Raw genomic sequence first — 27,932 nt, forward strand, 5'->3', positions numbered from 1 at the left:
CTTCATCCACTGCCTTCAGTTCTTATGGCATCGCTGGCTCCAAGTTCCTCAGAGTATAATAATTCCTCATAGTATAATAATTTCTCATAGCATAATAGTTCCTCATAGCATAGTAATTCCTCATACCATAATAATTCCATGCTGTGTATGACTCTGCTTCCTCCAGCACAGAAATCCTGGGGTGCTGTTAGGGACATATTCTGAGCCTGCCTCAACCCCAGTGAGTAGCAGTAGTTATGTGACTCCAGCAGTACCCAGGACCAGAAGTTTTTGGCAAGAAAGCCTTTAACATGGCCACAGGACATTGTAGTAACTTGGCACGAGGTTGTTTCTCCCCAGTAATTTTCTCTGTTGAAGGCCATCTGATTTTCACTGAAGTCAGCTCTGGATCCTGGAAGTGATCTGGGATGATAAATTCTTTTGATCGCTTCAGATGTTCTAGCAACTGCTGTAGCCAAAAAAAAAAGGAAAAAAAACCAACAACCAAAACCCCCAACCACTTTTATCCCATGTTGCTGAGCAGAGTATGCCCCATGCTTTCAGCATGGATTTGAGCACTGAGCTCCAGGAATACATGCCCTCCAGGATATTCTGTTTTACCGTGTTCATTACACTCAGAAATGAAGTGCTCTGTGCTGGTTGGATTTTCACAGAAGGCAGCAGCTTGCCTGTTGCCATATCTGGGTCTCTCATTTTATTCCCATCCCACCCCCACCTCGTGTTTTTTCCTGTTTGTTGAAGCATGCTCCAGAAATATATTGCCCTTTTTAAATTGTCTCTTGAAAGCACGAGTAACTTCTTTCTTTTCATTTTCTCCGTGCCTGTGGGAGTTATGCATCTCCTAGAACTCCCTTATTCTTTCAAGACCTTTAGGCATTGTTGCATCTTGAAAAAGATCTAATATTTACTGGTGAGGTAACAGCCAGCTCTCTATTCCCTGGACAATAAATTACAGCATCAATTCCTTAAATACTTTGATGTAGATGTTTGAATCTGTGGAACTCTCAGAGACTGGCAGGGGATTCTATGTGCACATACATGTGTATGCCTAAATAAAATGTTTTTATATTAGAATGTCTTTTTATAATTCCATTTCGGTAAGGAAACATTTGTTCCTTTTCTGTTTTTTAAAAGAGGGGACAGTTCTTTTTAAATTTGTTAATGCTGTGAAAGGAAACAGTGTACATTAGGGCTGCTGCTAATTTAGCCCAGTATTTACAGAAAAATGCCTAAGGGATTTTGGTTTGGTTTGCATTTTGCTGATTTTATAATATGAATCCTAAGTGGTGGGGTAGTTGTGTTGGTTTGGTGTTGGGTTGTTTTTTTTTTAACACTTAAAAAAATAACGCGTGTAGGCTCTGTGGGAAATGTGGTCAGAGATCTAGAAAACCATTTTTCCTATTTCCCTGGTCTTGTCTCTTGTAAATCCTGTACAGTCATTACAGAAGAATAAGCCCCTGTAAAATACAAAGTCACCAACCTGGTGTCAGAGACACATTTATGAAAACACCTATTTTAGCTGCCTCATGTTTGAGATATTAGACTGTGGCAGTGCAGATCATATTCTCCAGACTGCATTCCTCACAAGCAGAAATACTGGCAGCCATGTGTTAAGTTATAAAAAGCTGGCAGCTGATGTCAGGGCTTATTTCAGTGAGGAGCTGTTTTGGAATACTGTACTAATTTTGGGTAGGTTTATGTAAATTAGAACTCCTCTCAACATGGAGCATTCAGTGTAAATTGATACATAACCTGAGTAATGCAGCAGAATAGATAAGCAGGTAATGTGCTCCAGCAGATAACCCATTTTAAAATAATCTTTGGCATTGTACATGATTCTTTAGGCAGAACTGCATGTACACAGTGTTTATTTACAATGTGAAGTTCTGTTTCAACAAATTGGGATTAACGTCCAAGGATGGCAGAATTCTTTTTAACTTCTGAAATTGTCTCAGATAGCTGAGCTATCATATGCATCTGAAAAACCCCAACTGAAAGAATCCCAGTTCTGTGGTTGAGATGATAGGTGTGTTTTAGCTGACCATGTGAGTTGGATACAAATAACTTTGGCCATTTGCAGCTTTGTGACATCTTACTAAAAACCCCCAGGTAAAGATGTAAGTGATCTTAGACAAATCACCACCCTGTGTTTGATGCCAAGGGGGGCAGACAAGATTTTTTTTTTTAATCACAGTGAATGTTTTCGTTGCTGCTGAGTCAGAAGCACAGTTGATATTTTGACTGAGGCTGCAAACAAGTGCTTAAAGCAGTTTATGTGAAAGTGCTTTGGGACACAGACCCTGCTCCATCAGGAGCGTAAAGGCATAATGTCTGTTAAATGTTCTCCTTCATTATTATGCAAACTAATAGTATTTTAATACAGAAATAATGTTACTGTTGTATTCTGGTACATTTAAACTCGGTTCTTAATTTGAAGCCCAAAGTGTTTTCTGGCCAGAACTCCCACACATGAAGATGTGAAGTCACACGGGTATTTGTCTTAAAATAGCTAGTGGTATGAAATTTGATGGATTCAGATCTAACACTTTATTTTTTTGTTTCAGGACATCAGGCATGAAGCCAGTGATTTTCCATGTAAAGTGGCCAAACATCCCAGAAACAAAAATAGAAATAGGTACAGAGATGTCAGCCCCTGTAAGTACACTTTCATTTCCATTGTTTGTAACAGACTGTTGACCTCTAATGACTTCTAACACTTAAATGTTCTTTTTAAGGACAAGATTCTGTTAGGTGGATAAGCATCCAAGACAATTCTCTGTGTTAATGTATTTATTTGTGAGACAGATGTCACAGGATGCCATTATATCCATAGGATTATACTAGAGCAACATACAGTAGAGTCTGTATTTGTGGGCAGAAAGCTGACAAAAGAAACTTGCTTTTGAATTCTGCTAGAGAGGAAGGGTGGCTGAAGCAGCACTGCTGCAGTTGCAGGGGTGGTTTGTGCTGCAGTGTGTTCACTCCCCAGGGCATCCTGCTGGTCAGCACAGGTGGCAGCACTGCCCCTTGTGGGAGGTGGGCAGCATAAAACATGACTGCTAGAGAGAAATCTGAGCTAATTGAAACAGAGGAGGGGACAATGGCAAAGGAGATGCTACAAGAGTGAGACCTGTATTTTTGAAATGATTATGGTCTCATATTCCGGTGGGAAGTGCATCTCTGAGCAAGTGTGGCCTGGACAAGGCACGGCTCAGTTGGGGGTTGCAGCCTGTTTTTCCTTCCATGGCCCCAGGAACAGAGGCAGTACCACCCAGCCTTGCCCAGGCCTGGCATCCTGGGAGCTTGGGCTGCTGCAGCAGCGGTGTTAGACTGGCCTTGTTATGGGGCAAATCTCCATCCTCTGTCCTTGGCCACAGTGTTCCTGTGTGGCAGAGAACTTCTGTACTTGGTGCTTAAAAGTTCCTGAAGCCTTTGGGGCAGTTGACCAGAACAGTAATGTTCACATTGTTTGTTTTACTAAACAATTCTAATATCTGGGGTTGTGAGTAAGAAATGGTTCCCTTTTTGCCTTTAGATAAAACTGCTTCCAGTCTGGCTTTCTTGCAAAATGTGGGAATCCTTGAGCAAGCTGGGTTTGAATGTTTAAGCTGCAAGAGATAAGCAGTTGTGTAATTCTATTTATTTAAAACCAGTAACTCGGTAACTGTACAAATAGGTCAGTGTGGTCTGGTTTGCAGATTACTGTGGGGATTATTTCAGATGCAAATGCTTCATTCTTGCAGTGTGTTCTTGGAAGGTGAGGAGCAGCCTGTGTTCACTCCTCTGCTGTGGTGCTGTTCTTGCAGTACCTACGTTGTATTTCCAGAGTTACAAGCCCAGGGAACACCTGAACTACCTGGGGTTATTAAGCCCTTTTCAGCTTTTTTGACCCTGACACCTTATGGGGTTGTGCATGGATTCTGCTGTGTTGCATATACATATTTAACCAGTGTTTTCTAATTATGCTGCAGTTGATCACAGTCGAATTAAGCTAAACCAAGGTGACAATGACTATATCAATGCTAGTTTGATAAAAATGGAAGAGGCCCAAAGGAGCTACATTCTCACACAGGTAATTGCTGGCAGTGGTTAATAAAAATCATGTGGTGGTTGGAGTTTTTTCATGAGTTTTGTTTGTTTTCTTTATTGTAAAGCCAGTTAAGTGCATATACACATCTCTGTGTGCATAAACATATGCACAGAATATGAGAGAGGAAAGCCATGAAATACAGACTTTAGTGATGGGAGTGTGGGGGGCAGGAGGGCAGTGGCTGCTTTTCCCTGAATCTGTGAATTCCACCCCTATCTATACAAAAAAATTAAAAATACCCGGATACCCTGTTGTTTTATTCTGAGAGCCAGCAACTGTGCCAGGATTCTTGTTTGTCCTAAATATTCCATGGAGACTGTTCTGATCTCTGATCTTGACTTTTTTTTTTATCCCTTCCTCCCACACTTTAGATTAAGGTAGACTGGGATTAATATTTTTCAAGTGACAGCTCTTCCTTCCTGTTTGTAGAGAGTAAAGATAAATCTCCTAAAGAAGAAATGGACAGTACAGATCCAGTGTGGAAATGGTTCTTTGCACACAGCTCTTATTGCCCTGATCAGGACAGGGGAGGCTGATCACAGGGTTGAACTGGGATGTGGGATAGTTGAATGTGCAGCTGACTGGTACAGGTTCTCTGTTCTGATCCAGAATTTGTTGGCTTTGAATGGCTTTATTTAAATCTGACCATTCCTTCTGAGGACCCTGCCTTGCTGTTCTGTTTGAGTAGAGGGATGGACAGCAAATACAGGGCACAATAACGCTGGTTTGTGCTGCCCAAAATTCAGAACAGGAGCTTTGGAGTGGAAAATAGCAAAGAAACACAAGACAAACAGGAAGTTAGAGGGAAATCTGCTTTGTGAAATAGATAGTAGTCTTTAAAAGGAGTTATCACTTCATTCAGTCCCAGAGCAGATCCATGAAGATTCTGGAAAACCCTGTAATTTGTTGCTGATCTGGCATCATTTCAGTGTTTTGAGTGTTTATCCATTTAGTCAGGTAATTTTCAAGTATCCTGAATAAGGCTGATGTATTGCAGAGTAGTTAATTCTGCTCTTAGTTAGACAGAGGGGTTTTATTTCCCCATGACCTTTGTATACTTTCCTAAGAAAATGGGGTATTTTTCACTCCCAGTTCTGTTCTCGCAAATGAGACTCAATCTCTCTTCCTCTTATGTGTGTGGGGGAAAAGATGAACCATGCTTTCATGGGAAAATTCATAACATGGAACTTAGAGCTGTCTCACTGCATTTTTTTTAAAGTTTTAAATGAGAAGTTGCTTGTTACTTGTCTAAATCTATTGCCCAGCACAGTAACTGTTACTGGGGAACAGTGCACTGACAATCAAAGAAAATAATGCTTATTTCTGGGCATTCTGTCTCTGCAGGGACCTTTGCCAAATACTTGTGGTCACTTTTGGGAGATGGTTTGGGAACAGAAAAGCCGTGGTGTTGTCATGTTGAACAGAGTGATGGAAAAGGGATCCGTAAGTACTTACCCAGGTCTAGCTCTGTGCTCAGCACATCTTTAAGGTTTTTGTTTAATGAAAAACCCAACTAAAACCAACCCAGAGAACAGGGACAGGTGACTGCTCAGTAATTTCATCTAAGAAATTATGCCTGGAATTGAATACTTGGGCGAATTGGGGTTATTTTAAATAATTTACCACCAGATAAGTAGAAAGTTTGGGTTCCTCTGGCAGGTGGAGAAACTGCTGCCTTGAGAGGAAATGCCTTGGCCTTTGTGATGGTGGAGAAGATGGAACCATCAGGCTTGGATTTCCTCCCTGGCTCAGAGCTCTGCCTCAGTGCTGGTTCCACAGCTGTCATCCCTAAAGAGGCCTGTCAGCTCTGCAAATCTGGGACAAAAGCAGCTTTAAAGAGTGGTAGAAATGCCCAGTTAAAAGTTGAATGCTGCAGTGTAGTCAGTATAAAGACCTTTGGAGGAGGGGTAGTGAGGATGTTGGGTATCCACCAGTGATAACTGGGTGGTACATGCTTTTGCATCATTGGGAAAAAATTCCCAATAATCAGGAAAATTCTTGGGCAATGAGTTGTGTTTCAATAAACTGCTGTCTTAATTTTTAAGTGTTTTGCTGGTTTTTGTAGTGCAGGTGACATTTAATCTTCAGAAGAGATGCAGTAACCGTATTTTTCAATATTTTCTTCCTTTCCAAGCATTCCTGTTCTTTCTCAGCACATTCTCAGTTTTGAACAAAATGAGTGCCTGTGATCCCTTAGGCTGCTTGCACTGCTCAGCAAACAGCACTGGGAGCCTCACAGTGGACAACAAAATACTGTTTGCAGACACATTTGTGGAGAAATCAGACCCAAAGCCAATTGCTGTGTCTTTATTGCAAAACCAAAAAAAAGTGCAGAGAATTATAAGTGCATTCTACACCCCAATAAACACAGTGCTACCCTTCTTTTTGGTTGGCTCACTTAAGGCCCTGGCATGCAGCAATCTTTGCAAAACTAATCTTTCTGGATGACTTTTGATAAGAAAATTGAAATTCAGTCAGAAGTAGGTAATGGGAATGTTTGCTGAACACAGGGGTTTTTTGTTTGGCACTTCACCTTTAAACTGTGCCATGTAAAATCAAAATGATCTCACTGCTATTTTTATTTTTTGTGGTGAGTAGATGGAGCAACTCAAAATTTCATCTGATGTTACCCTTGAAATTAGCAATGTGATCATTTCCTATATGTAGCTTATTCACAGAATTCATAATACTTTTCACAGTGTATTCTGCTCTTGTTAATATCTGTCTCTTCTTTTGAAGCTTAAGTCTTTGATGTGACAGTAATAAAATGCAGAGTAGGCTTAAAATTGAGATTTTGACAGGCAGTTATGAGAGCTTTTGTACTTAGTTATTAGATTTTTGTTTGTTTGTTTGACACAATATAAAATAAATAACGACTTCAGAGATTTTTATCAGATTTCACAACTTCACACTCTTTCAGTTTTCAGGTACCTACCCTCAGTCCTTAGGTGTTTTCATGAGTTTAGTCAAGGTCAAAATAATTTGACTCATACAAAAGTGGAGATGTGGTTCTGCAACATAAAGGAAGACTGATAGTCTTCACACTGTAATTTCTGGTCCTTATAATAGAAGCAGATGAAGAAATTGTCTCGTAAGAAAAGGTTGTATTTAAGGATGTTTCTTCCTTACCTTTTACTCAGACATAAATGACATTTGTGTGGCTCCTGTTTGTTTTTAGATAAAGTGTGCACAGTACTGGCCACGGAAAGAGGAGAAAGAAATGTTTTTTGAAGACACAAACTTGAAACTCACGTTGATATCTGAAGATATAAAATCCTATTACACAGTACGACAGCTGGAGTTGGAAAACCCGACCGTAAGTACAGGATCTCATCCAGTCCCATCCCTGACCCTCTCCCAGGGAGAGACTGACCTCCTGAGAGCAGCAGGGACTTGGAAAAGATGGTCAGGAATTGCACTGAATTTGGTGATTCTGCATGAGGTTATTCCTCAGTCTCAGTCTGTGTGCTGTGGACAGGAAACTCTCAGGTATTTATTTAACATACGTGAGGAAACTCGAGGCTTTTCTGTGTCTCAGCTGTACACTGAGCAATAGAAGCTTTTGAGCTGTACTGAAAAGACTAAACCATCTTGTAAAGAAGTGCATTTACTTATCCAGTTTCCTGTGCCCCAAATAGAGACCTTCACAACAAGAGCTAATTATAATTATTTGTAGTTTCTTGGCTGTGCAGCTTCAAAAGCTCCCTCAGCCTGGTGGGACTTTCAGTCAGCAGTTCCCAACACTCCTGACTCGTGTGTCTGCTCTAAAAAGCTTCCCAAATGCTGTTTTTCCAGACCCAGGAAACTCGGGAGATTCTGCACTTTCACTATACCACGTGGCCTGACTTTGGTGTCCCCGAGTCCCCGGCCTCGTTCCTCAATTTCCTCTTCAAGGTGCGGGAGTCGGGCTCGCTGAGCCCCGAGCACGGCCCCGTCGTGGTTCACTGCAGCGCCGGCATCGGCAGGTCCGGCACCTTCTGCCTGGTGGACACCTGTCTGCTCCTGGTGAGGCTTCCTTCCCGTGGGCTGGTTCTGCAGAGGTATTTTTGGGAGTGGTTTGAACCTTACAAGAGCTGTGGCAGGGCCTGGGAAGTGTCGTTGCCGTGATTTCCATGATTTCACTCGTGCTGTTTTGGGAGTGTTTTCCAAGGCAGGTCTCATTGCTGAGTGGCCATTTGGGGTCTGGGGAAGAGAACTCTCTAGTTTTCAGAGTGATTCACAAAGACAGGCTTTGCCTTCATGGTTAAGAGAAAACCACACTAACCAGACTTAGATGTCTGTCCTGAAACAATGCAAAGCCCATCTGATGAGTTTGCTTTTACAGAGTCACCTGCACTTGTGGGCAGGAGGAAATTGTCCTGACTTCAACATAAGGCTGGAATTCTCTTGGCTTTATTCTCTCACTGCATGAGACCTACAGAAAGCCAAGTCAGGCCTGGGCTAAAATGTCACTAAAAAGAAAAAAGGGGGAAAGGGACAACATTTTGGAGTCCCGTTGGTTTCCCCTCAGTCTTTTTGGAAGCCCAGTAAAAAGCTGCTCATACCAGTTTGATGTGAGTTCATTAACTGTGTAATGGGAAGGGCAGTGTGAAGGCCCTGCCACAAGATGAGTCCTTGTAGTGAACATCACCAGAACATAAAGCACGTGTCATGTTTTTCAGATGGACAAACGGAAAGATCCTTCCTCTGTGGATGTCAAGCAGGTTCTCCTGGAAATGAGGAAGTACAGGATGGGACTCATCCAGACTGCAGACCAGCTCCGCTTCTCCTACTTGGCTGTTATTGAAGGGGCAAAATTCATCATGGGAGATGCTTCAGTGCAAGTGAGTGCTGTGGGCAGCTCAGCCAAAGGAGGAGCTGCAGCTCCATGGGAACTGTAGCAAGTGTGTGGGATGGGGAGGAGAAAAAGAAGCTTCAAGCTTGGTGCTTGTTTCAGCTCCAATACATTTTTATATTATGGGGTTCTTCAACACAGTGCTTTACAATCTGTCACAACCTGAAGTGTTGTATTTAAGAACCTTCCAGAGAGTACCTGTGAGTTAACAGGTGCCTTGTGTGCTTTCCAGCACAGTGACCAGGGTGTAGCTGCTGGCATTTTAGATAATAAAAGTTTTCTAATATAGCAGAAGTCTAAGTATTATGATTAAATTCATCAGGTTTTTTGTGATAAGCAAAACTCCAGCGAAACAGATCCTATTTTGTGCTATTTAAGTTTTCGAGAAGTAGACTGGAATCTCTTGCATTTGTATCTGATGTGTTCTGTGTCTAGTGGATGTAGCTTGGGTTTGGAGTTCTTGTGTCTGGTTTCTCTTTTTTTCCCCTCGATGCAAATGAAGAGCCACTTTAAGAATTCATTAAAAGGGAGAGTATAAAGATTCTGCCATGGTAAAGTTCAGAGTAGCTTACAGAGAGGAGAGAAGAGCTTACCAGGGCTTGTCCTTCCCTGAAGGAGCAGTGGAAAGAGCTGTCCAACGAGGACCTGGACCCCCCACCTGAGCACACCCCCCCACCTCCCCGGCCACCCAAGCGAACCTCGGAGATGCACAACGGGAGGATGCACGAACACACGGAGTCCTTTCCCAAAGCCCCCGGAGCAGAGGAGGAGATCACCCGCTCGGTGAGCAGCGGGGAGGAGACGGTCCCAGACGGCAGAGCTCGCTCACCCGCACCGCTGAGCACAGACAGGTAATTCAGGGCTGTGTCCCGGGATCTCTGTCCACGGGGTGTTTGTGTGGAGGACATTGGCACATAAAACAGCATTTCATACAGAAGGGCCTGAGCAGATGGAGGCAGTGTAAGAGTAGGAATAGTAGTTCCAAGCCAAAAGTCTCTCAGTCGAGGTCTCACACTCGTGTTCATTTAACTTCCCCGTGGGCTGGGGCCTCTTCTGGCACCCTGTTAAGAAGTGGCAGGTGATGGGTGTGTGGCTCTGGGAGCTGGAGATCAGTGAGAGGTTCCCATAGTCTTAAATTCACAGAGCTGGGAGGCTGCAACCAGGAGCTGAACATGGTGTCTCCCTCCAAGTTCTGCTGCAGGCAAGGAGATAAAATGGAAGTGTTTCCCTGCCCAAAAGAAACAATGTTTTGATCTGGATTTTTCTTAATTCATTGGGGAGATTCTGAAAGGAAAAATACTCAAATTCCGAACAATATTTGCTAAAAAGAAAGGAAGTCTTGGAAACAAGAACACACACAAGTGGAGGCTAAGCAGTGAAAGAAGGAAGTGTTGCACTGGTAGCATCTCCCTCTTTCTTTCTTTGGTGACAGTATAGTTCTGTTAGCAGAACAGTTGCCTGCAGTGTGAGATGCCTGGTGATGATTTCCACACCCACTGAAGGTATGGATTTAAAACTGGTGTCTTGTGTCTTCTCATTAGTGAGATAAATCTGAATTTCTCAGTGAATAAATAATTTCTTAGAAATTATTATTTAGGCAGTTTAGTGTAAATGAACATCAGACATGTCCAGCTCCAGAGAGCTCAGAGGTCAGATTGATTTTATTTAGTGTAGTCCCTTGTCTGAGGATGGAGCTGAATCCTCCTCTGGAACTGCCTGTCTTCGTTGGTTGGAGGTGCTTGGACTGGACATCTGACTTTCCCCTTGCTGGAGTCCAGTCCTACACTGTGCCAGGGTTCAGGAGGGCTCCATGGCCAATCCAGTGAGGAATATTTGTGTCCATCCAGTACTGAATGTTGATTTCTTTGTCCTTAAGCACTAGTCAAGACACTGAAATTCGGAGGAGAACTGTTGGTGAAAATCCGCGTCTCTCACCCCACAAAGAGGAGTCCAAGTCGGAGAACTCGGACGAGGAGGATGAGAACATGGTGACAACGTGGAAGCCATTTCTAGTGAACATCTGCATGTTCACTTTCCTCACAGCAGGAGCTTATCTCTGCTACAGGGTGTGTTTCCACTGATGGCTGTTCCAGCAGGATGGACCTGCGGGGAACACGCCCGGTCGGGGTTTGTGGGAGCTCCTGTGAGAGGGAGCAGTCCAGGCAGGGGAGCCTTGTCTCAGAGCAGGTAGATTTAGTGTGAAAGGCCAGAACTTTGGGTAGGGCTTAAAGAGAGAATTGATGCACTAGGGTTTTATCCAGCCCTGTGGTCCCAAAAACATAATATTCTAATCTCAGGGCCTTAAAATATTCAGGAGTAAGCAGAGAAAATGCCAAATAGTTGGTTTCCTTTTTTTTTTTTTTTTTTTTTGTTTTGATTTTTTTTTTAAACTAAATAATAGAATTACAACACATTGTTGTTTTTAGCCTTTTTTAAAAAGCCAGTTCATTTTCTTTTGTTTCAGAAAAAGTAGGCACAAGTGAAACTTGCTTGTACTCTCCAAGTGTTGTAACCAAATACATGACTTACATTGACGAGTTCCCAAAAAAGAAAAAGAAACCCACATACCTGAAGAATGTAAACCTTTGGAAGGGGAGGGGTGTTTGTGGTTGGTTTTTTTCTTTTTTTTTTTTTTTTTTTAAAACTTGCTTCATCATTAAAGACTGAGTTGTGGGCAGTGCCTGTGGTATTGATATATTTAATCTTGGCATAACTGTTCTTAAAGAGCTGATTGTTTTACTTGTGTTGATAGAACCAGGCTTCTGCATTTGCTCAGGGTATCCCAACACGTCCAGCTCTTGGAATTTTTCCTTTTTTTTTTTCCTTTACTAAGTGTATCTCCTCATTGACTTTTGTTGCACTCTACTTGCACATACGGCTCTTTACATTGCACCATCCTTTCTAAAGCTGTTTTTAGTTTTATATTCTGGGTTAGGAGAGATTGAGGGGGAGAGAGAGAAACAGGAAGGGAAATTCAACCAAACCACGTCCACCAGCACTCTGCCATGGAAGGACCAGTTCTTAAACCTCATCATTTGGAATGTAAAATGCAGTTTCACTCTCCGTGTGCTCCGTCAGGACCAGCCGTTGCTTCCAGCCAGGGGAGAGGCCCTGGGGGTGCTGCAGGCACTGGGCAGGAGAGCATTTGGTAAATCCAGAGCAATCCAGGCTGTGGCAGCTTCCTTGAGACACAGACAGTTCACCAGAAGCCGGGTTGGTCTGTGAACATGTCGGTTTATGATGCAAGTGTTCGTGTGTTCTGCTTTGTGTAAAGCCAAGATTAAAGTCCTGGCTCTAGGTGGGGGTCCTGCAGCCAGGCTGGGCCCAGCACTGGCCCTGCTGTGGGCCTGGCCCAGGGCTCCAGGGTGTAAAGTGCTTGTAAATAAGGATTTGGGGGTGTGGGTAGGACTGGGACTGGAAGGCAGCATTGCACTAGGCAGCCAATGCTGTTCCTCTCAGTAGTACCAAATGATTAATAGTTTAAACAATAATAGCAAAGATTTCTTTGCTTGTGTCGTGGAGCAGAGGCCAGGAGCAAACTCACTGCTGAGAGCTGTCGAGACTGAGCTGCCCCAGGACAGCTGGTCTGCAGCACTGTTACTGATCTGCTCTTTTCATTTCTCAAGTCTCTGTAGATTTAGAGCACTTAAGCACCCCCTCAGTGCAGGCCTCGCTGTGGAGGAGCCCAGGGGAGCTCTCTCCACTCAGTATTTATTTTTGCCAAGCTGGCTGTGGGTGTAGCTCTTCCTTCAGTGGGTGAGTAGGTGAAGGGGGTCAGGGGGGGTTGGAGTTATTTCTATTTTGTGTTTTGTTAAGCTTGCATCAAGGGCTTCTCAAGAGTACAATAATAAATCCTCAGGTAGTACTGGGAATCAATCCTTTTACCTGTGAGACTGTTGGTCAGACCAGTACTTGAAAGGAGGAATGTTGTAATCAGTCAATATTTAGTTATATTATTGGAAACAGGAAAAATGAGTATAGAAAAATGGTAATATATAATGGCTCATCTGTGTATTTAAGATACATTATGTGATTGCTTTGTCCCCACTGTTCTCTCCAGCACGGGCAGGTCCTGCCCTGAGGCCCCATTTGTACCCCTTTGTATTAAACTGCATGTGAAGTCTGCGGTGTCCCGATGAAACACCACGTGCTTGAAAGGTGAAAGAACTTATATTTCTGCTTCCTGATGTGCCCAAATGATATTTGCATGACCTGATCCTTAGTGGCTGTGGTTCAGAGGGTGTTGCTGAAAGTCTCCTCGTTCAGCGATGGCCTGTTGGGTGTTTATCAGATAATATGTACTCGCCTAATCCTTGGCATGACTTCCCGTGGGATCCCGTGTGCCCGGTGGTAGCATGTTCCTTTCAGCTGAGTGAGTGTAGTACAGACATTCCAGAGTTTAGTCAGCCCTATCCACACCTCCCCTGGCCTGGGGGCAGCAGGGGCACCTTTGGAAAGACAGGAACCAAACCCCCCCCCCTCTGCACATGTTCCCAAGAGAGAATATTTTAAGTTTTTGGTATGGCAGGAAAACAAAACCTCCTTCCTTTGATTCCAGATTAATTCAATTGCAAATGATTCTACCAAGAGAGAGTTAGTGCAGGTCATAGAGAAGCTCTGAGCATCCCCCTTTCCACCTGTTCCTTCCCTCTGTTCCAGGTCCAGCTCTTCCCCTGTCCCAGGACACAAAGTGACTGCTCCCCAGGCCCCTGAGGTGTGGATAAGGCTTGGAATACTGAACTGTTCCCATTTTGTTTTGCTGTCCTGTACTGTCTGTGGTAGTTGGGGGGTGTAAATACCGTGGGGGTGTTGGGTAACCTGTTCTTGGAAATGGACAAACATCCATGTTAGACTCGGTAGGACGTTAGTGAGCTGCTCTGCTATCTGCCTTAAGCAAATATTTACTCATCAGGTCTTTCTTTTTTTACAGATTGCCATAGAATAAACTTTTATAAAAAAAAACTTTAAAAACTCAACAAAAAAGCTGAATGTTTTGGTATAATACAGTTTCAGGTATCTTGTCTTTTGTGTAAGCCGCTGCTGGGCCTCCCAGGTTAGAGTACAACTGTACAGTTTTTCAATCTCCCATACAAGTTTTCAGTTCTCATTTTAGTTGTAACAATAAAATTCTTTTTTTAAAGAACTTCAATGGGTCTCTTATTGCTTTGGGGCTGGAGCCACAGGCTCCTGGTTGACCCACATGCACAGGGGGGCAGGAGGGGAACGTTGGGGGGTTGTAAAGTGATTTAAATGTTATTGTAAGAACTTCCTGTAGGCAGAGTAAAAGAGATGAGGTGCCTGCATCTCTCCCTGACCCCTCCAGCTCCCTGCTCTAGTCTTGCACATGAATCAGGTCAATTTGAACCCCAGGGATCCCAGCCTGACCTGTCCTAGGCAGGACAGGGATCAAGCCCAGTGCCCTGGACCTGTCCCCAGGCCTGCCAGCACAGCACCACAAAACACTCACAGGAATTTGTCTCAATGGTTTATTAGAACTTCAGAAAACAGTATGAAATCCAACAAATAAATACTGAATAGAAACATTTTATACACATATATATATATATATAAAAATATGTACACACAAGCCCAACCCTTTCAAGTATTGTACCTGAGGCCAGGCTTCTCTCCACGGCCACCCTGCCCTGCCAGCCAGGGGCTGAGGAAGGGCCTGACACCAGGTGGATGATTATGAGAAGTCTTGATCTATGACTAAACTCAAAATTTAAAACCAACCCAAACCTGTCCCCTCCCTCAGTCAGACCTGCACCTGGCAAACCCAACACAGACCCTCCTGCTGAGCACACACACTCCTCCCACATGCTGTCTGTCCCTGCTGGAACGTGGCCTAAGCTGCAACCAGGCTGAAGACTTTGGAAGTAACAAGTTTTCCTTCTGCAACTAAATTATCCAGGCAAAAGAACCCACTGAGCAACGCTGCTGGATCTGTTGGTGTAAAAGGCTGTTGTCTGCTGCCTTCCAGAGGGACTGTTGGAGAGTGATCATTTCTCCCTTGGGAAATGCCAAATTGATAAAATAAATCATATTGGAAAATAAATCATATTGGATTTACAGTTTGAGCAGGGGCAGCAAATTCCAGCAGGATGGAGATTTTAACTCCAGTGACAACCTGGTGCCACATTCCAAGAGATCCCAGCTTTCATTCATCCAGGCACTTGGTATTTGATCACCTGCTGAGAGATGGTGAGAAAATGTGTTCCAGCCTGAATTGTGGAGACTGCAAACTCTGCCCTTTGGAAATGAGGCTGTCCTGGGGCAGGATGCAGCATGGACAGAGCAGGGACAACCAAAGCCATCCCTCAGGTCCCATGTGGCTGTGAGGACAGTGGGATGCAGCTCCTCCCGTTGCACCCCTAAAACACTGTGATTTCAATCTCGGCCTCGTGCTGGGCAGTTTCCCTCAGCTCACAGCAGATCCTGTCCATTTTCTCGAAGGCTTGGCGGCCCTTTTCCCCTGTGGAGAAAGGAAACAGCCTGTGCTGAGGGAGAGACACAAATGTCTGAGAAATGGGATCCTCTGGAAACACTTCCATTGTGACCTTGTTTGGAACTAACAAGGACTCCCAATAGTGGCAAACACATCCCTAAGGGAACAGTTTTCCAAAACCTGCTGGAAGCCACCATGGAAAATCAGGCCTCCTGGCAATTCTTCCATGTGAGTAACAGTTTGGAGCATCACAGCTGGAAAACTTGCCATGCACGTGAGCCTGAGTGTTTCTGGGAAGCAAGTCTGGAGATCCCCAGGACTAAACATGGATCAAAGGGGGTTTTGGAAGAATAGAATAGGGAAACAGTTCTCCAGCATCACTTCCAGCATCTTTGGTTCTTATCTGCCACCTTTTCAAAAGGTTCAGTGGTTCCTAAAGCACTTTATCCTGGAGAATTTCCTTGGTCTGGTTCTATAAACCTCAACAGGAGGGCCCTTGGTTGGTACCTGTGATATAGTTTGTCTCCATGGTATGAAACAGCTGTTCATGAGGGATTACCACTGTCTTGGATGTGTTCAGGCTGCACCTGAGGCCTCTCCTGGTCCTGCACTATTTCACATCACTTTTTCAGACTGTTTGAAAGCCTTACCAAAGGACAGCGTGGTTTCCCTGGCTGCATTCCTGACTTCCTCTGTCTCAGACTGGCACAGGTGGGCAACCTGCTCAATGCTCTCCACAGCCTGTGGGAGAAAGGAAACATTGGCCTCAGCAGCTCCTCAGTAGTTTGGTGGATGTTTTTCACAAGGCAAACACAGACACACAAACTCCCATCTCTTCTTGAACCTGAATTCTACCAGGACCTTTCTCTTCTCCCCCAGCACATCATCTTGCAGTTACATTTCCTGACATATTCTCACCTCTGTCACCTCCTTCTCTCCTGTCTTAGGGCCTTAGAAAGTGTAAAAGTCCCAGGGTACAGGTCCCTGCTGCAGGACCATTAAATCAGCATCACCCACCAGGACGTCCCTGAAAGGGTTAATCCCAGTTGTTGCTTTGCAAATTGAATTTAAGAATAAGACTCTGATTTCTTGTTGTGTGACTGGATATCACAGGAGTTCAAACACATCCCCTGTGTCCTTGTGCTGTGCCTGGCACATCAAACAAGATGCCCACAGCTCCCTCTCCTGCTGCCTTTGGAACAACGGCATTAATGGTTTGGAACTTTGGCAGCCAAGGAATTTGGGAATTCCAAACAGCAGAAAGTTGCTAAAGTGACCCTACCAGCTTTAAAATCCCGACCAGACACACTTCTGCATCCATGACTGTGGCCAGATGTGCCCAGCAGAGCTGTGAACACTTACCCTGAGGTTCTTAAGAGCCAAACATGCAGCTTGCTGAAGTCTTGCATCACAGTCAGATAAAGCTTCAGTGTAAAACAACACAGCCTGAATGGAAAAAGGAAAGTAAAAGGAACACCTTGAGTGTTAATCAAACAACCAAAGCAGACTGACAGGAGCAGCTCTGCCCATCTGAAAGTCAAAAACAGGACAGAGACAAATCACCCGAGCACTGGTGTGGTTTAGGGGCAAGGCCCGGGGAGCTGCAGCGCTTACCTTGGCCCTGAGGCTCCTGCTGGCGGCGGCGCGGCACAGGCAGGACGTGGCCGCTTTGCTCACTCGGTGGTTCTCGTCCAGCTGCAGCTCCCCGAGCAGCCGCAGCGTCTGCGGGAGCGGCTGCAGCTTGTTCAGCCGCTTCCCCTTCAGCTTCTTCAGCGTCTTCAGCCTCCCGGGGCACTGCAGCTCCTCGATCAGCATCACTGCGAGGGAAGTGCTCGGCTTCACTCACCCGCAAACCAAGACATTTGCAAGGAGCTCCTCCCTGGCCCGGTCCCCTTTAGCCACAAGCAGTTATTCCCAGGGCCGGCGAGGAAGCCAAGCGTGGCAGGAAGCAAAGTGGGACAGCTGCCCCTTTGCCCATCCTGTCTTCTCTCCCTGCCATTGTTCCACTTCCTCCCGTGCCCAGGCTGGGACGGCAGAGCAGCCGATCTGTGCCAGCCCCGGGTGCCTCCAGGACAACACCCAGAGCAGGTCCCACAGCCCTGGGCATCGGGACAAGAGCCCAGCCCACAACAAGGAACAGGATCAAGCAAAATACCAGTAAACAGCCCTAGAAGATCTCACTGTACAGGACAAAAAAACCCTCTCTCTTTTAAAAACTAAGAAATCAGGCACTGGATTTACCCTTTCAATTTGAAGAATATTCCAGGTCTTTTTCACTGACTAGGAATGCTCAAGTTTTAGCCCCCCTCCAGATGAGTCATCTGCATCAACATAAGCCTAAAGATGCAGCCAATATAAAGACTATTTTTAAAATAATTCTTTTCTAACACAGAGTAGGTTTTCAAGTACTTTCACATGTTGGACAAGACTCCAGTGAGGCTCTGGCTACCTCAGGCTAGAAAATGCACGTTAGTAACCTCTGCAATTTTATTGCTATTTTCTGTGTCTGATTCCAGCTGCAATAGACACCCAAAGCCCCAGACTTTACTCAGTCCTTGGATCCAGCTGTAGATTCCTCTTGACTTTGCTTCTGCTTTAACTTCAGAATATCCCAGAACCCACTTTTCAGGGCACTTAAGATAAACCCATCCTTCACACCTGGTTTGTTTGTACGTGGCCAGATATGGGAGTCAAGCACATCTTTCTTGTTCTGATTAAAATTACATGGTCATAAGGGCAATTAAAATGGAAGCAAGTTGTCAGTGCACTGGTTGGGGTGTTTCCTGCTCTGGAATTGTATCTTGAGTGGGAACCTGGAGGGTAGCCCTAAAGGAGGAGCCAAGCACTGCCATTACCTTCCTTGGCAAGTTTTCCCAAGTGTTTCTCCAGGCTGGCAATGTGGTGCTTGTCCAGGTAGCTGTAAAACTGGAATAAAGTAACTGGTTCTGTTTGGAGGTTCGGAGTGGGGAGCAACCCATCACAGGTGAGGATCTGCTCCAGCAGCCTCTGCAGCACTGGAAGAAGGAACACGGACAAGGACAAACGAGAAAACAGCAGGTTAGTTTGTGGGAAGCTGCTGAGAACAAGCAAGAGGTTTAGGGGTTTTTTGAATGCACAGGGACAATCTTTAGCACTGCAGCCAAAGGCAGTCTGAGTGGCCTTGTGCTCCAGTGGTACCTGCTTCCAGCTGCCTGGGGTACTTCTCCTTCACTCTGAGCATCATCGTGTATTTCAGGGCATGACGGAACCTTTCTGCTGAAGCCAACAAGATGCTGCCAGGCTCTGCAAGGTCACTCCACATCTTCAGATAGTGCTTCTTCTTCTTAGTCTTCTGAATAACTGAAACCCCACATTTGAAGAAGTCCGTGAGCTCCAGCAGATTTGGGATTTTACATGAGAAATCAGGCACCAGATGGATTATCTAGACATGGGTCAGCGTTAACTTGTATTTGTGTTGGAGATGGTTTTGTTCAAAATGGGGCATTTCCTGCCAAAATGCTAAAACCTGCAAGCACTGATCTCACCAAGCTTAGGCTGAGCTCCTAAACTGTCATCAGCAGCTCTTCTGCCCCTTATTGTTCATTTTGTCCTGGCATGTGAGTCCAGCTCCAGAAGAACTTTCTGTGAGTTTAACTGGCTGCCCTTCTATCAGCCAAAGATGTGCCACTGCCAGGTTTTAGAGATCCTGCCCCATGTTCCTTCCTCAGGGCTCTCTCTTATCAAACACTTCACTTGAAGTGAACCTGTGGTTTCTCACTACCCTTTGGACCCTTCATGCCTTGCTCTTCCCTACAGAGAGACTGAACTCCTGCATTTCACACTCCCACACTTCCCTGTCACACTGTACCAAAGGCCCTTTGGAGCTCTGCTCTGGGGAACAGGTTATTCTCACATCCTCCAGGATAAAATCTGTCAGCAAATGCTTCCAACTAAAATTTGCATTCTTGATGCTGTATTTACCAAGATGAGAACAAAAGTCTTCCAAGCCTCCCATAGTGCTTTATCATTTTGTCAACAGTGTATAGAGGAGTTTAGTATTGGGAAGGCCTGAGGTGGGAAGAATTGCCCAACTCTTCTTGCAGATGGGCACAGAATTTGGGCTGTTTGCTTACCAAGTAAAAGGACAGATAAAAGAGGATTTTACTAAGGCTGCTCTGCTGTTCTTTGACTGCAAACTCCATCATCTACAATATCCCTGTTTAAAACATACCAGTTCAGCTACTCTTTGAGACAAATTTCTCCAAATCTTTTCTTTCCTTGCAGAAAAATCCAAAGCAAACCATGAGCCCTGTTTTCTCTAAGAATCCAGATATAAGAGCTGGTTTAATTATATGACTGTTTGCAAGGAATTCAGAATGAAACACTGATGTGTCTGGGGAAGCTGGAGCGGGCACATCAGGGGTGCACCTCTCCCATCTCTGGCATGCCTTGGAAATAATGCAGCTACTCACTTTCTTCAACAGACATATCCAGGACATCCCCCAGCACTCGAGTCTGCTCAGATACTTCTTCCAAAATGCTCTCCTGGACAACCTGGGCTACGTCTGGTGACCTCAGTTTCTGAAATGCAACATATGTATCTCAGCAGCTGAAACAAGGGCAGTATAAAGCTCAAGGTAAACCAGGATTTGTTTCTTGGAATCAAACTTCTAAGAGCAGTGAGAAAACATCAGCTGCTCTGAGAAGGCCCCTCTGCCATCACAGCATATACTACTGGTAGTATCAGTTTTTCATTCATTCAAAAATTGATCACCCCTTGCACACTTAGAGCCAAACCTGTCTGATTGCATTTACAGCCTGCTTAGGGCACAAAGTACTAATTAGAGCTCCAGCAAACCCCAGAGGCTGAAGAAAGGCAGCAGAGTTTTATATGACATGTTCTGTGTAGATACACGAAGATGCTGCAATTTTTGGACTTCATTTCCATTTTGAGTCTTTCTGCTTTTATAAAACAGCTACATAATCTCTTCTGTCCATAATCAGAATCAACAATGACATCCAGTGCCCTGGGAACCCCCAGGCTGTTCTGTACCTGCAGAAGACCTTTGCACAGCTTCAGGTGAGTTATCAACAGCGTGTCTAAGTTGTCATCACCAGTAGTGACATCTTGAGTTTCTGGTCTCGTGTCACAGCTCAGGGACTTCAGTGTGTTGTCATTGTATGTGCTGTTGAGATGAGGGGGAAAAGGAGTTAGAACTCTCATCACTAAATAAAACTGAAGATGTGCAGTCTCAACAGGAGCCTTCAAGAAAGTCGCCAAACTACAAACCAGGTGGCACCAAACACAACACCAGTTTTTTAAATTGCATTTATAACCTTCTTAAAAACATGAGGACACGTTTCTGTGCTGAGTGTTCACAGCAGCAGCAGCTCTGCACAGCTGTTACTCAGCCAGGTGTTCCCCCTCAGCCCTGTCCCTGTCCCCACAGCACATACCTGACACTGGCTGTCCTGATGCTCCCAAACAGTGAGAGCTCATCAGCACTGCAGTCAGCATTTAGGAAGTCAAAGCTTTCCAGGACTGTCTCCACCATTAAACTCTCCATAGATGAGTGTTTGTGATGAAGTGTCTTTTGCTGTTGATGGGGTGGAAGGAAAAATGCTGTTATTTGTAGTATCAAGCCATTTTGCAGGAGTTCTTTGCTGGTTTTGAAATCATTCTTAATAACAAAATAATTTGCTTTTCTGATTTCATTCTTAGCATATCGGCTTGATGAACTGATGCAGTCACCCCAAGCTATACCAAATTTTAAAAATATCAAGAAATATTAGAAGCAAACCTAAATGCTGAGGCTCTGACATAGTTCAGGCTCAGCTTAGCCCAGACTAGTTTCCACTTGGACTGCATTGGTTATTCCTTTCCCAGCCGTTGCTCTGTGCCCAGCACTGGGAGCTGCCTTTCCCGAGTCCTGCCTGACCTCTGGTGGCCAAACTCCTTTTGGGAACGTGCCATTGCTGCATCATTAAATGAAATCAGCCTCAGGATCACAGAACGTCTTAGATTTAGGGGTAACAGAGGAAGCTGCATCATATCCCAAGGGTAAAACATTCCCTTACCTTTAATTTATCCCTCAGAGACGAAACCTGGTATTCCAATTTCTCCAGCTGGGCTTGCCCCACATCGTGTGATTTCAGCAAATTCAACACTTCTTGAAGAGTCTTGTCAACAGACTTTGTATGTCCATCCAGTCTCGGGTCACTTGCAGCATTCCAGCTTCTCTGGCTGCTCTCCTCCTGCTCTGCCAGGCGCCGAGTCCTGGGCTGGCTCACAGAATCCCTCCTGCCCTTGTGGCCATTCGGAAGGCTGGAGGGGTTACTTGGAAATCCATCCCCACATGGAGTCTTTTTCAGGATATCCAGAGTTGTGTGATCTGGGAGAGGGTGCTGGTGCTCTTCTGCACCAGTTTCTTGAATAATCACCAATGGCCTGTGGTCCAGAGCTGGAGTTGTACTTCGGGATTCTGCCCCTTTCTGGTCCTCAGAGCTGAATGAGTCTCCCTCGCTGGTCTCAGCAGGATTGTGAGCTTTGCTCCTCCCATGGTCATCAAAATCACAGGCAGCCAAGTAGCTCAGAATGCTGGGGGGCTGGGCTTCATCACTTACATCCCCCTGGTTCTGCCTCAGCTGCAAAAGAGACTGCAGCAAAGAGATCCATAAATGAGCACAGACACAACTGGGAAGCCTGAGATCCCACCCAAGAGATACAACTCTGATTCCTGTTGTTGGAAACATGCACCCAAATCCATCAAAGCACAGGGCTCTTCTGCACGTGGGGCCAGGCCAGCATGGATTGGACAAAAAACTACTGAAACCAATTTCTAAGAGCCCCTGGATGAACAGAGGAGCAGCAGTAACTGCGTGGTTGATCTTTCTGGTGAGAGTTACTAAGGCAGTTGAAAACCTTTTCTGGGTTAAATGAATGGGGGTTAAAAGAAAACATAACAAAGCCCCAAACTGCAAAGGCCCAGAGTGCTATGCTTTCACACTTCTGAGTGTGCTCCTGAACAGTCTAATCTAACCCAAAATCAAGCCCTTGGTCTGTGCTTTGCATCTTGCTTTCCTCAGGTACTCACCAGGTAGTATTTCTCTCTGAAGCTGGGGGTGTTTGGGGGGGTCCAGTTGTATAACGAGCTCTTCCTGCTACCCACAGAAAACTTGGCAGTGCTTCCAGGTGACAAAAACAGGTTCTCTGTGTCAAAGGGGCTGCAGCAGAAAACAAAGGCCAAAGTGTCAGTGAGAGCAGAGAGCACAGAGGTGTTCAGCTGCAGGAACAGCTAGGAGGATTTGAACTGTGACATTCAGTCAACGCCACAGGGAATAAAAGGAAACAGAAACTGCCCCTCTGACCAGTATCTTTGACTGCTCCAGCAGAGAAAGAGGTAGGCAAGAAGGTATTTTACCCAGAATTCTCAACACCCTTTAGGCAGAGACCTGTGCCAGAGTTTTTGGAAGAGTCCAGTGTTCCAAGAGGCTGAAGTGCTCCCTGTCCTCCTGCAGAGCCTGCACAGGCCCTGGTGCTGCCCATCCAGCACAGCCTGTGTGTGACAGGCACTGGGCACAGTGGGACAGGCACCACTCCAGGCAGGAAGGAAACAGAGCACATGTAATAAAGGAAAACTGCCAATTTCCCTCCTGCAGAGCACACAGCACCTGGAAAAGCCAATAAAACCCCCTCATTATCCTTCACTTACTAATAAATGACTGGCTGGCAGAGGAAGCTGTGCAGGGCTACAGGGCAGTTCTGTGGGTCACACAGGCACGGATGAAGCCACTTACAGCCCCAGAGGGTGCTGGCTGTGGGTTGCAAGACCTTGACAAATCCTGCTCTGAAGAGTTCCCAATTACCTTCTGCATCCCAGCCATTAATTTCCCAACTCCTTTGCAAACCAGTTTAAGGAAACTCGGACAAACTGTCTCCCCAAATGCAACTCAGCCACCCAGGAGAGGGAAAACATATTTCAAGTTCAGCAAAGCGAGTTTGTTTTTCCTATGTGTTACTTTTGTTCCCCACTGATATGCCTTGTGGCACCAAAAGAAAGTTTGTTTTTCCACTTAAGGACTGGCATTTGGAAAAAAGTGAACTGTTCACCACGAATCTGTAACCTCAGTGATAGGAACATGAGGACCAAACAGCAGGATAAAGTCAGCTGCATTCAGCTGTACCTTGCAGGAGATCCAAAAGGGAACGAGGACTAATCAACTGCAGGGAAAAGAACTTCTGCTCTCTGGCAAAAGTTGAAAAGCAGAGCTCCAAGTCTCTCCAGCTGCTCGTGTTGCACAGGGACAGTTCTCCCTAGCACCCTGCAGTGCAGCTCCTCAGCACAGAGGTGACACTCTGAGCTCCCCTAGCACAGGTTAATTGGCTGAATTAACCAATGTCACCCAGCTGGGGTCCATCACACAGCCCAGTTCCACGGAGTCCCAACCACCACCACCTGCATTGACTCACTGGACAGAAATAAATCGGGTTTCTGACAGCCAGAGCCTTTTCCCCAAAGCCTGCTGTGTTTGCTGATGAAAGCAAATTACTCCTACCCATGGTATTTCTTAGAAAAAGTCACAGGGATCCATTCCTCACATTTTTCACTTTTAGTTTTTAATACAGCACTGCAGTAATGCAAAATGACACTTCTGGGAAAGGATCAACAACAACAAACTGAATCTGTTTTGCCCCTTTGACAATTCCTGGAACCCTCCAGCAAAATGCAGCTCTTCAGCTGCCTCCAGACAAGGACACACTCCCAGTCCCTCCAAGGAACAGTTGAGAGCAGAGGGGAAAGAAAGAATGGACTCTGCTCTAAAGCTTCTATTATCTCTTGGCTCTAAGCTCTTTGGGCATGATCCATCATCTCCTTCCACATTTCTACAGCAAACAAACCATCAGACTGGGACAGATCTATGAATCCATCTCTCCCAGCATTTTGACACTGACAGAATCCAGTAGGGGATATTCCAGGGGAAAACACAGGAAATGAGTCAAATAAAGTGGGCTTTCCCCAGACACATGCCCAGGTTTGAGGCAATCCATGGCTGAGATCTGTCATGCACCAGACTTTGCAAACAGACTATTGCCTTTAATTGTCACTGGTTTTTCCTTAGTTTGTCTAGTGGCTTTCCTGAAATCATTGACACAAAACCTCTGTGTAGGTAAAAAGTGTGCAGAAATGTCATTATTTAACTTTAAATTGTGGAGCAAGTACTTGCTGTAGGGGGTGAAGGGTGTCTGTGGCTAATCATATCCTGTCCACACTGATGTGCCTGCACAGGATTATCCATAGGCACCTTCTCAAGGCTTAAAAATTCTATTAGAAAAAAAAAAAAAAAAATCAAAGTGGCCCACCTGAGCTCTGCCAGCCCTGAGCATGAATTCCCAGGGAGATGTTACTTTGTCACACCCACCAAACCTGTGGAGTGATGGAATACTTGAGATTTCTAAAATTTACCTCCCCCTGCTGCACTTTCTGTTGGGTGAGTAAGGAGGACACTGCCTGGCTTATGCTCTCAGAGGAGCAGAAGTGATGAGAGAGAGCTTAAGAGCAGAACTCAGTCCAGCCTTCAGCCCAAGAGGATCTGCCTTGCTTTCTCCCACTGTGCCCTAAGCACTCCCTTTCTGTCCATGGATTAAATACCACCAGACCAGAAATGCTCTTGGTGGATAGACCTGCCTGAATCCCAGTGTTCAGCCTGTGAATCCAGACTTACATTAATACAAAAAAAAAAGCCAATTCTAGTCAACTGACTGGACTCACTATTAATCATGAGATTTCTCTTGCCACCATCAAACCCAGGTGAACATGCCCATGCAATTTAACAGTGAGAAGGTTGTTAGTAGGTGTTTCACCTACCCCTTAAAGCACAGCAAGCACATTTTCCAGGTTAGTACAGCTTGTCACAGCCCCAGGCTATGAGTGCACAGGGATGCACTGATGGATACTGCCTGAAGATACTGCAGGAGTACCTACATGTTCACCTAAGTTTTCACCTATAAGATCAGGACTGGCAGCATCCAAAAATAGAAACCAGACTTTCCTTTTTTATTCTCCCTTCAGGTTTTCTCTCACTCCAGGAAGCCCTGTGAGCCAGGCCAGCACAGCCCAAAGCAGGCAGAGTCACCAGAGCAGTTCTGGCTGGATGGTGCCCTTGGATCCCAGCACAGGGTGCTGCTGAAGTTCTGAAAGGAGAATACAGCTTTCTCTTTGTCCTGCATGTGAGACACAGAATTCAGACTGCTGTTTAGGTTGGCAAAAAACCCAAAGCCTTTTGCCAAACTGGCCAACAAAGCTGTTCTGCAACGGCCCCAAGTTCATTCACACTCCTCATGGCATGATCTATAAAGGAGCTGAAGGCACTTTTGTTTGAGCCCAGAAGACTGGAGACCTATTTAAAAGAAAATATACATTGAGAAGCGGAAGAGAGAGATCTGCATTTGGATTCCTCACAAAGCAGGTCTAGACTGAAAGCTTGTGCCTCAGAGAAGTTTGGGCAAATCAGATGGATTTGTTTAGTTATTCTCAAATCAAAGAGAAAAGCAGCTGTTGTTTTGAGTGCTCTATCTTTGCAAACAGAAACACCCTGAGTTATCACCACAAAACTTCTCTTTTCTGTAAAGAACTCCAGCAAGCAGGCTGCCAGAGGAGAGGCCAGCTCTGCACAGAAGTGCTCTGGAGAATCCACTTGGTGGGACACCAACGCATTTCGCAAAACTTAAACCCAGCAGAGACACAGCCGGGGTTTTCTCACACGCTGAAAAATTCCAAGAGGGGATTAACTCCCAAAGAAAATGAGTCACGACAAACCCTGCTCCCAGCTCAACTGTTGCCAGCTCCAAAGGCTGTGATGGTTGTCCCAAATACCACAGACCTGCTGCTATTGCCAGCCCAGAGCTGCACTCGGAGCTATCAGACACCACAGCCATCGAGGGTCAACAGCGTCGGGATTGGACTTTTCCAGAAAGTTCTGCCACAAATGTAATTGGCTGTGGAGATTCAGGCTATTATGAGGAACTATGCAATATCCCAGAATGGGGAAGGGCTTTCCTCATACAGTCCTTTTGTAAGAACAGCTTATGTGCATAATTCATTATGGAAGCTACTGACAGAGAGGAAAGGAAGTGAGCAGATCCAGCAGCAGTAAGGGAAGGGACTGTCAGAAGCCATTGGTGTGGGTTAATAACAAGAGAGTAGAAGTGATTTCTTCTGAGCACCTCACCAAAACACACCACATCCTGATGCCCACTGTCAGATCTCGAGAGGAAGAAGCACCATAAATGGGTGCAGCCAAACTCTGCTGGGTGAGTTTATTTCTCACTGACTGAGCAATCTGTGTGTTGGAAAATCATTTTCAGGTGCTGTGGGCAAGACACATTTTTCAGCCCAGTTGCAGGTACAAGTCAGCAGTAAATGTCAAGAACCACAGCATGCACAAGAGACATTCAGAAAACTGTGTTGATCAATAAAGCTTTTCTTTCCCCGGCCCCAGAAATGGAACCTGAAAGCTGTTTCTGCTTTTCCTGGAGAGAGCCTGGATCCCAGGTCAAAGTGGCCTTTCAAGAGAGTCCTTATAACAGAGGTGTGTTCAAAGGCCTCTTGGCCATGGAGGGCTGGGAAGAATCAAGGACTGCAGTGAGCCACACACAGAGGTACAAGAGAACAGTGCCCACTGTTTAACTGGGCACTTCACTAAGGGGCTGCATTTAATCCCTGGACAATAGTAAATGGAAACAGGTTAAAAAGTCTTGATTTGTTGTAGATGGGCCTTTCAGTGTGGAACAACAGTCCCATAAAGCAGAAACAACAGTACTACCTCAAAAACCTTGGTGAGTCTGGAGTGAGGAATAAGTTCCACTGCAGCATCCACAACAGTGAGAATTTGCTTTTAATAACATCAGTAATCCACTACAATAATCAACTTACAGATTTAAATTATAAAACAATTTAATAAATCACAGGCACCATGACAATGCTCAGCTATTTTAAAAGCACATCTGTAACCAAGCTTCCCTGTAGTGCACAAACAGGCCTCGTATCCATAACTACTCACAGTGCAAATATGAAGGTGTCAAGTTTTTGGGAAAGCTTCATTTATAACAAACTGTGATCTGGTCAGAGTGATTGTTCTAAAATTTCAGCTATGTATTTTTTTCGTTGTGCCTACAAGCTGCTACTTCCAGTTTCATTTCATCATCTTCAAGATTATTTTTCATATTTTATAGATGGACATAAATTGCTTGGAGCTGGACTGAATGCTCCCTGTGAAGAGGGGTGAGCTAAGTAAGGCTCACTAAGTCAGGCTAAGTCAGCTCCCATGGCTATCCATGGCTTTGGTAAGAGCAAAGGAAGATCTGATAGGTCATAGAAAGAGCTTGTGTCCTTTCCCCTGCCCTCCTGAGGACTGGTCCAACAGAGATCAGGCCCAGCAGCTGGGATGGCTGTGAGGAAGCACAAGGCTGTCATCTGTCCTGCACCTTGAATGGAGAGAGGACTGTGGGGGTGAATGCTGCTCACTGACATACTTAGGAGCCTTTGATAATTTCCAGTGTTTTCTAGCTTTTCCCATTGGAA

At 45.1% G+C, this 27,932-nt stretch overlaps 2 protein-coding genes across 8 annotated transcripts in view; one reads left to right on the forward strand and one right to left on the reverse strand.

Moving 5' to 3' along the window:
- The window catches only part of PTPN1 (protein tyrosine phosphatase non-receptor type 1), a 33,332-nt gene extending 20,277 nt beyond the window's left edge, over window positions 1-13,055 (forward strand). The window contains exons 2-9 of the mRNA XM_051802800.1: window positions 2,565-2,655; window positions 3,972-4,072; window positions 5,435-5,533; window positions 7,269-7,406; window positions 7,886-8,095; window positions 8,752-8,913; window positions 9,540-9,775; window positions 10,801-13,055. Coding sequence (XP_051658760.1) covers window positions 2,565-2,655; window positions 3,972-4,072; window positions 5,435-5,533; window positions 7,269-7,406; window positions 7,886-8,095; window positions 8,752-8,913; window positions 9,540-9,775; window positions 10,801-11,005 — 1,242 coding nt within the window. The 3' untranslated portion in view covers window positions 11,006-13,055. The remainder of the gene's footprint in view (window positions 1-2,564; window positions 2,656-3,971; window positions 4,073-5,434; window positions 5,534-7,268; window positions 7,407-7,885; window positions 8,096-8,751; window positions 8,914-9,539; window positions 9,776-10,800) is intronic.
- A 685-nt stretch (window positions 13,056-13,740) lies between these two features.
- The window catches only part of RIPOR3 (RIPOR family member 3), a 54,346-nt gene continuing 40,154 nt past the window's right edge, over window positions 13,741-27,932 (reverse strand). For 6 of the 7 annotated variants that reach the window (XM_051802734.1, XM_051802736.1, XM_051802733.1 and 3 more), the window contains 11 exons: window positions 22,446-22,575; window positions 21,430-22,008; window positions 20,809-20,948; window positions 20,405-20,537; window positions 19,824-19,932; window positions 18,550-18,711; window positions 18,228-18,386; window positions 16,987-17,189; window positions 16,735-16,818; window positions 16,023-16,113; window positions 13,741-15,399 (listed from right to left, as the gene is read on the reverse strand). In XM_051802734.1, coding sequence (XP_051658694.1) covers window positions 15,299-15,399; window positions 16,023-16,113; window positions 16,735-16,818; window positions 16,987-17,189; window positions 18,228-18,386; window positions 18,550-18,711; window positions 19,824-19,932; window positions 20,405-20,537; window positions 20,809-20,948; window positions 21,430-22,008; window positions 22,446-22,575 — 1,891 coding nt within the window. In that variant the 3' untranslated portion in view covers window positions 13,741-15,298. Of the gene's footprint in view, window positions 16,114-16,734; window positions 16,819-16,986; window positions 17,190-18,227; window positions 18,387-18,549; window positions 18,712-19,823; window positions 19,933-20,404; window positions 20,538-20,808; window positions 20,949-21,429; window positions 22,009-22,445; window positions 22,576-27,932 lie in introns of all 7 variants that reach the window. The other variant, XM_051802739.1, reaches the window with a different exon arrangement.

Source organism: Manacus candei, unplaced genomic scaffold (assembly GCF_025592945.1).
Source record: "Manacus candei isolate 608988 ecotype Guabito, Panama unplaced genomic scaffold, ASM2559294v1 h1tg000057l, whole genome shotgun sequence".
NCBI classification, from domain to species: Eukaryota; Metazoa; Chordata; class Aves; order Passeriformes; family Pipridae; genus Manacus; species Manacus candei.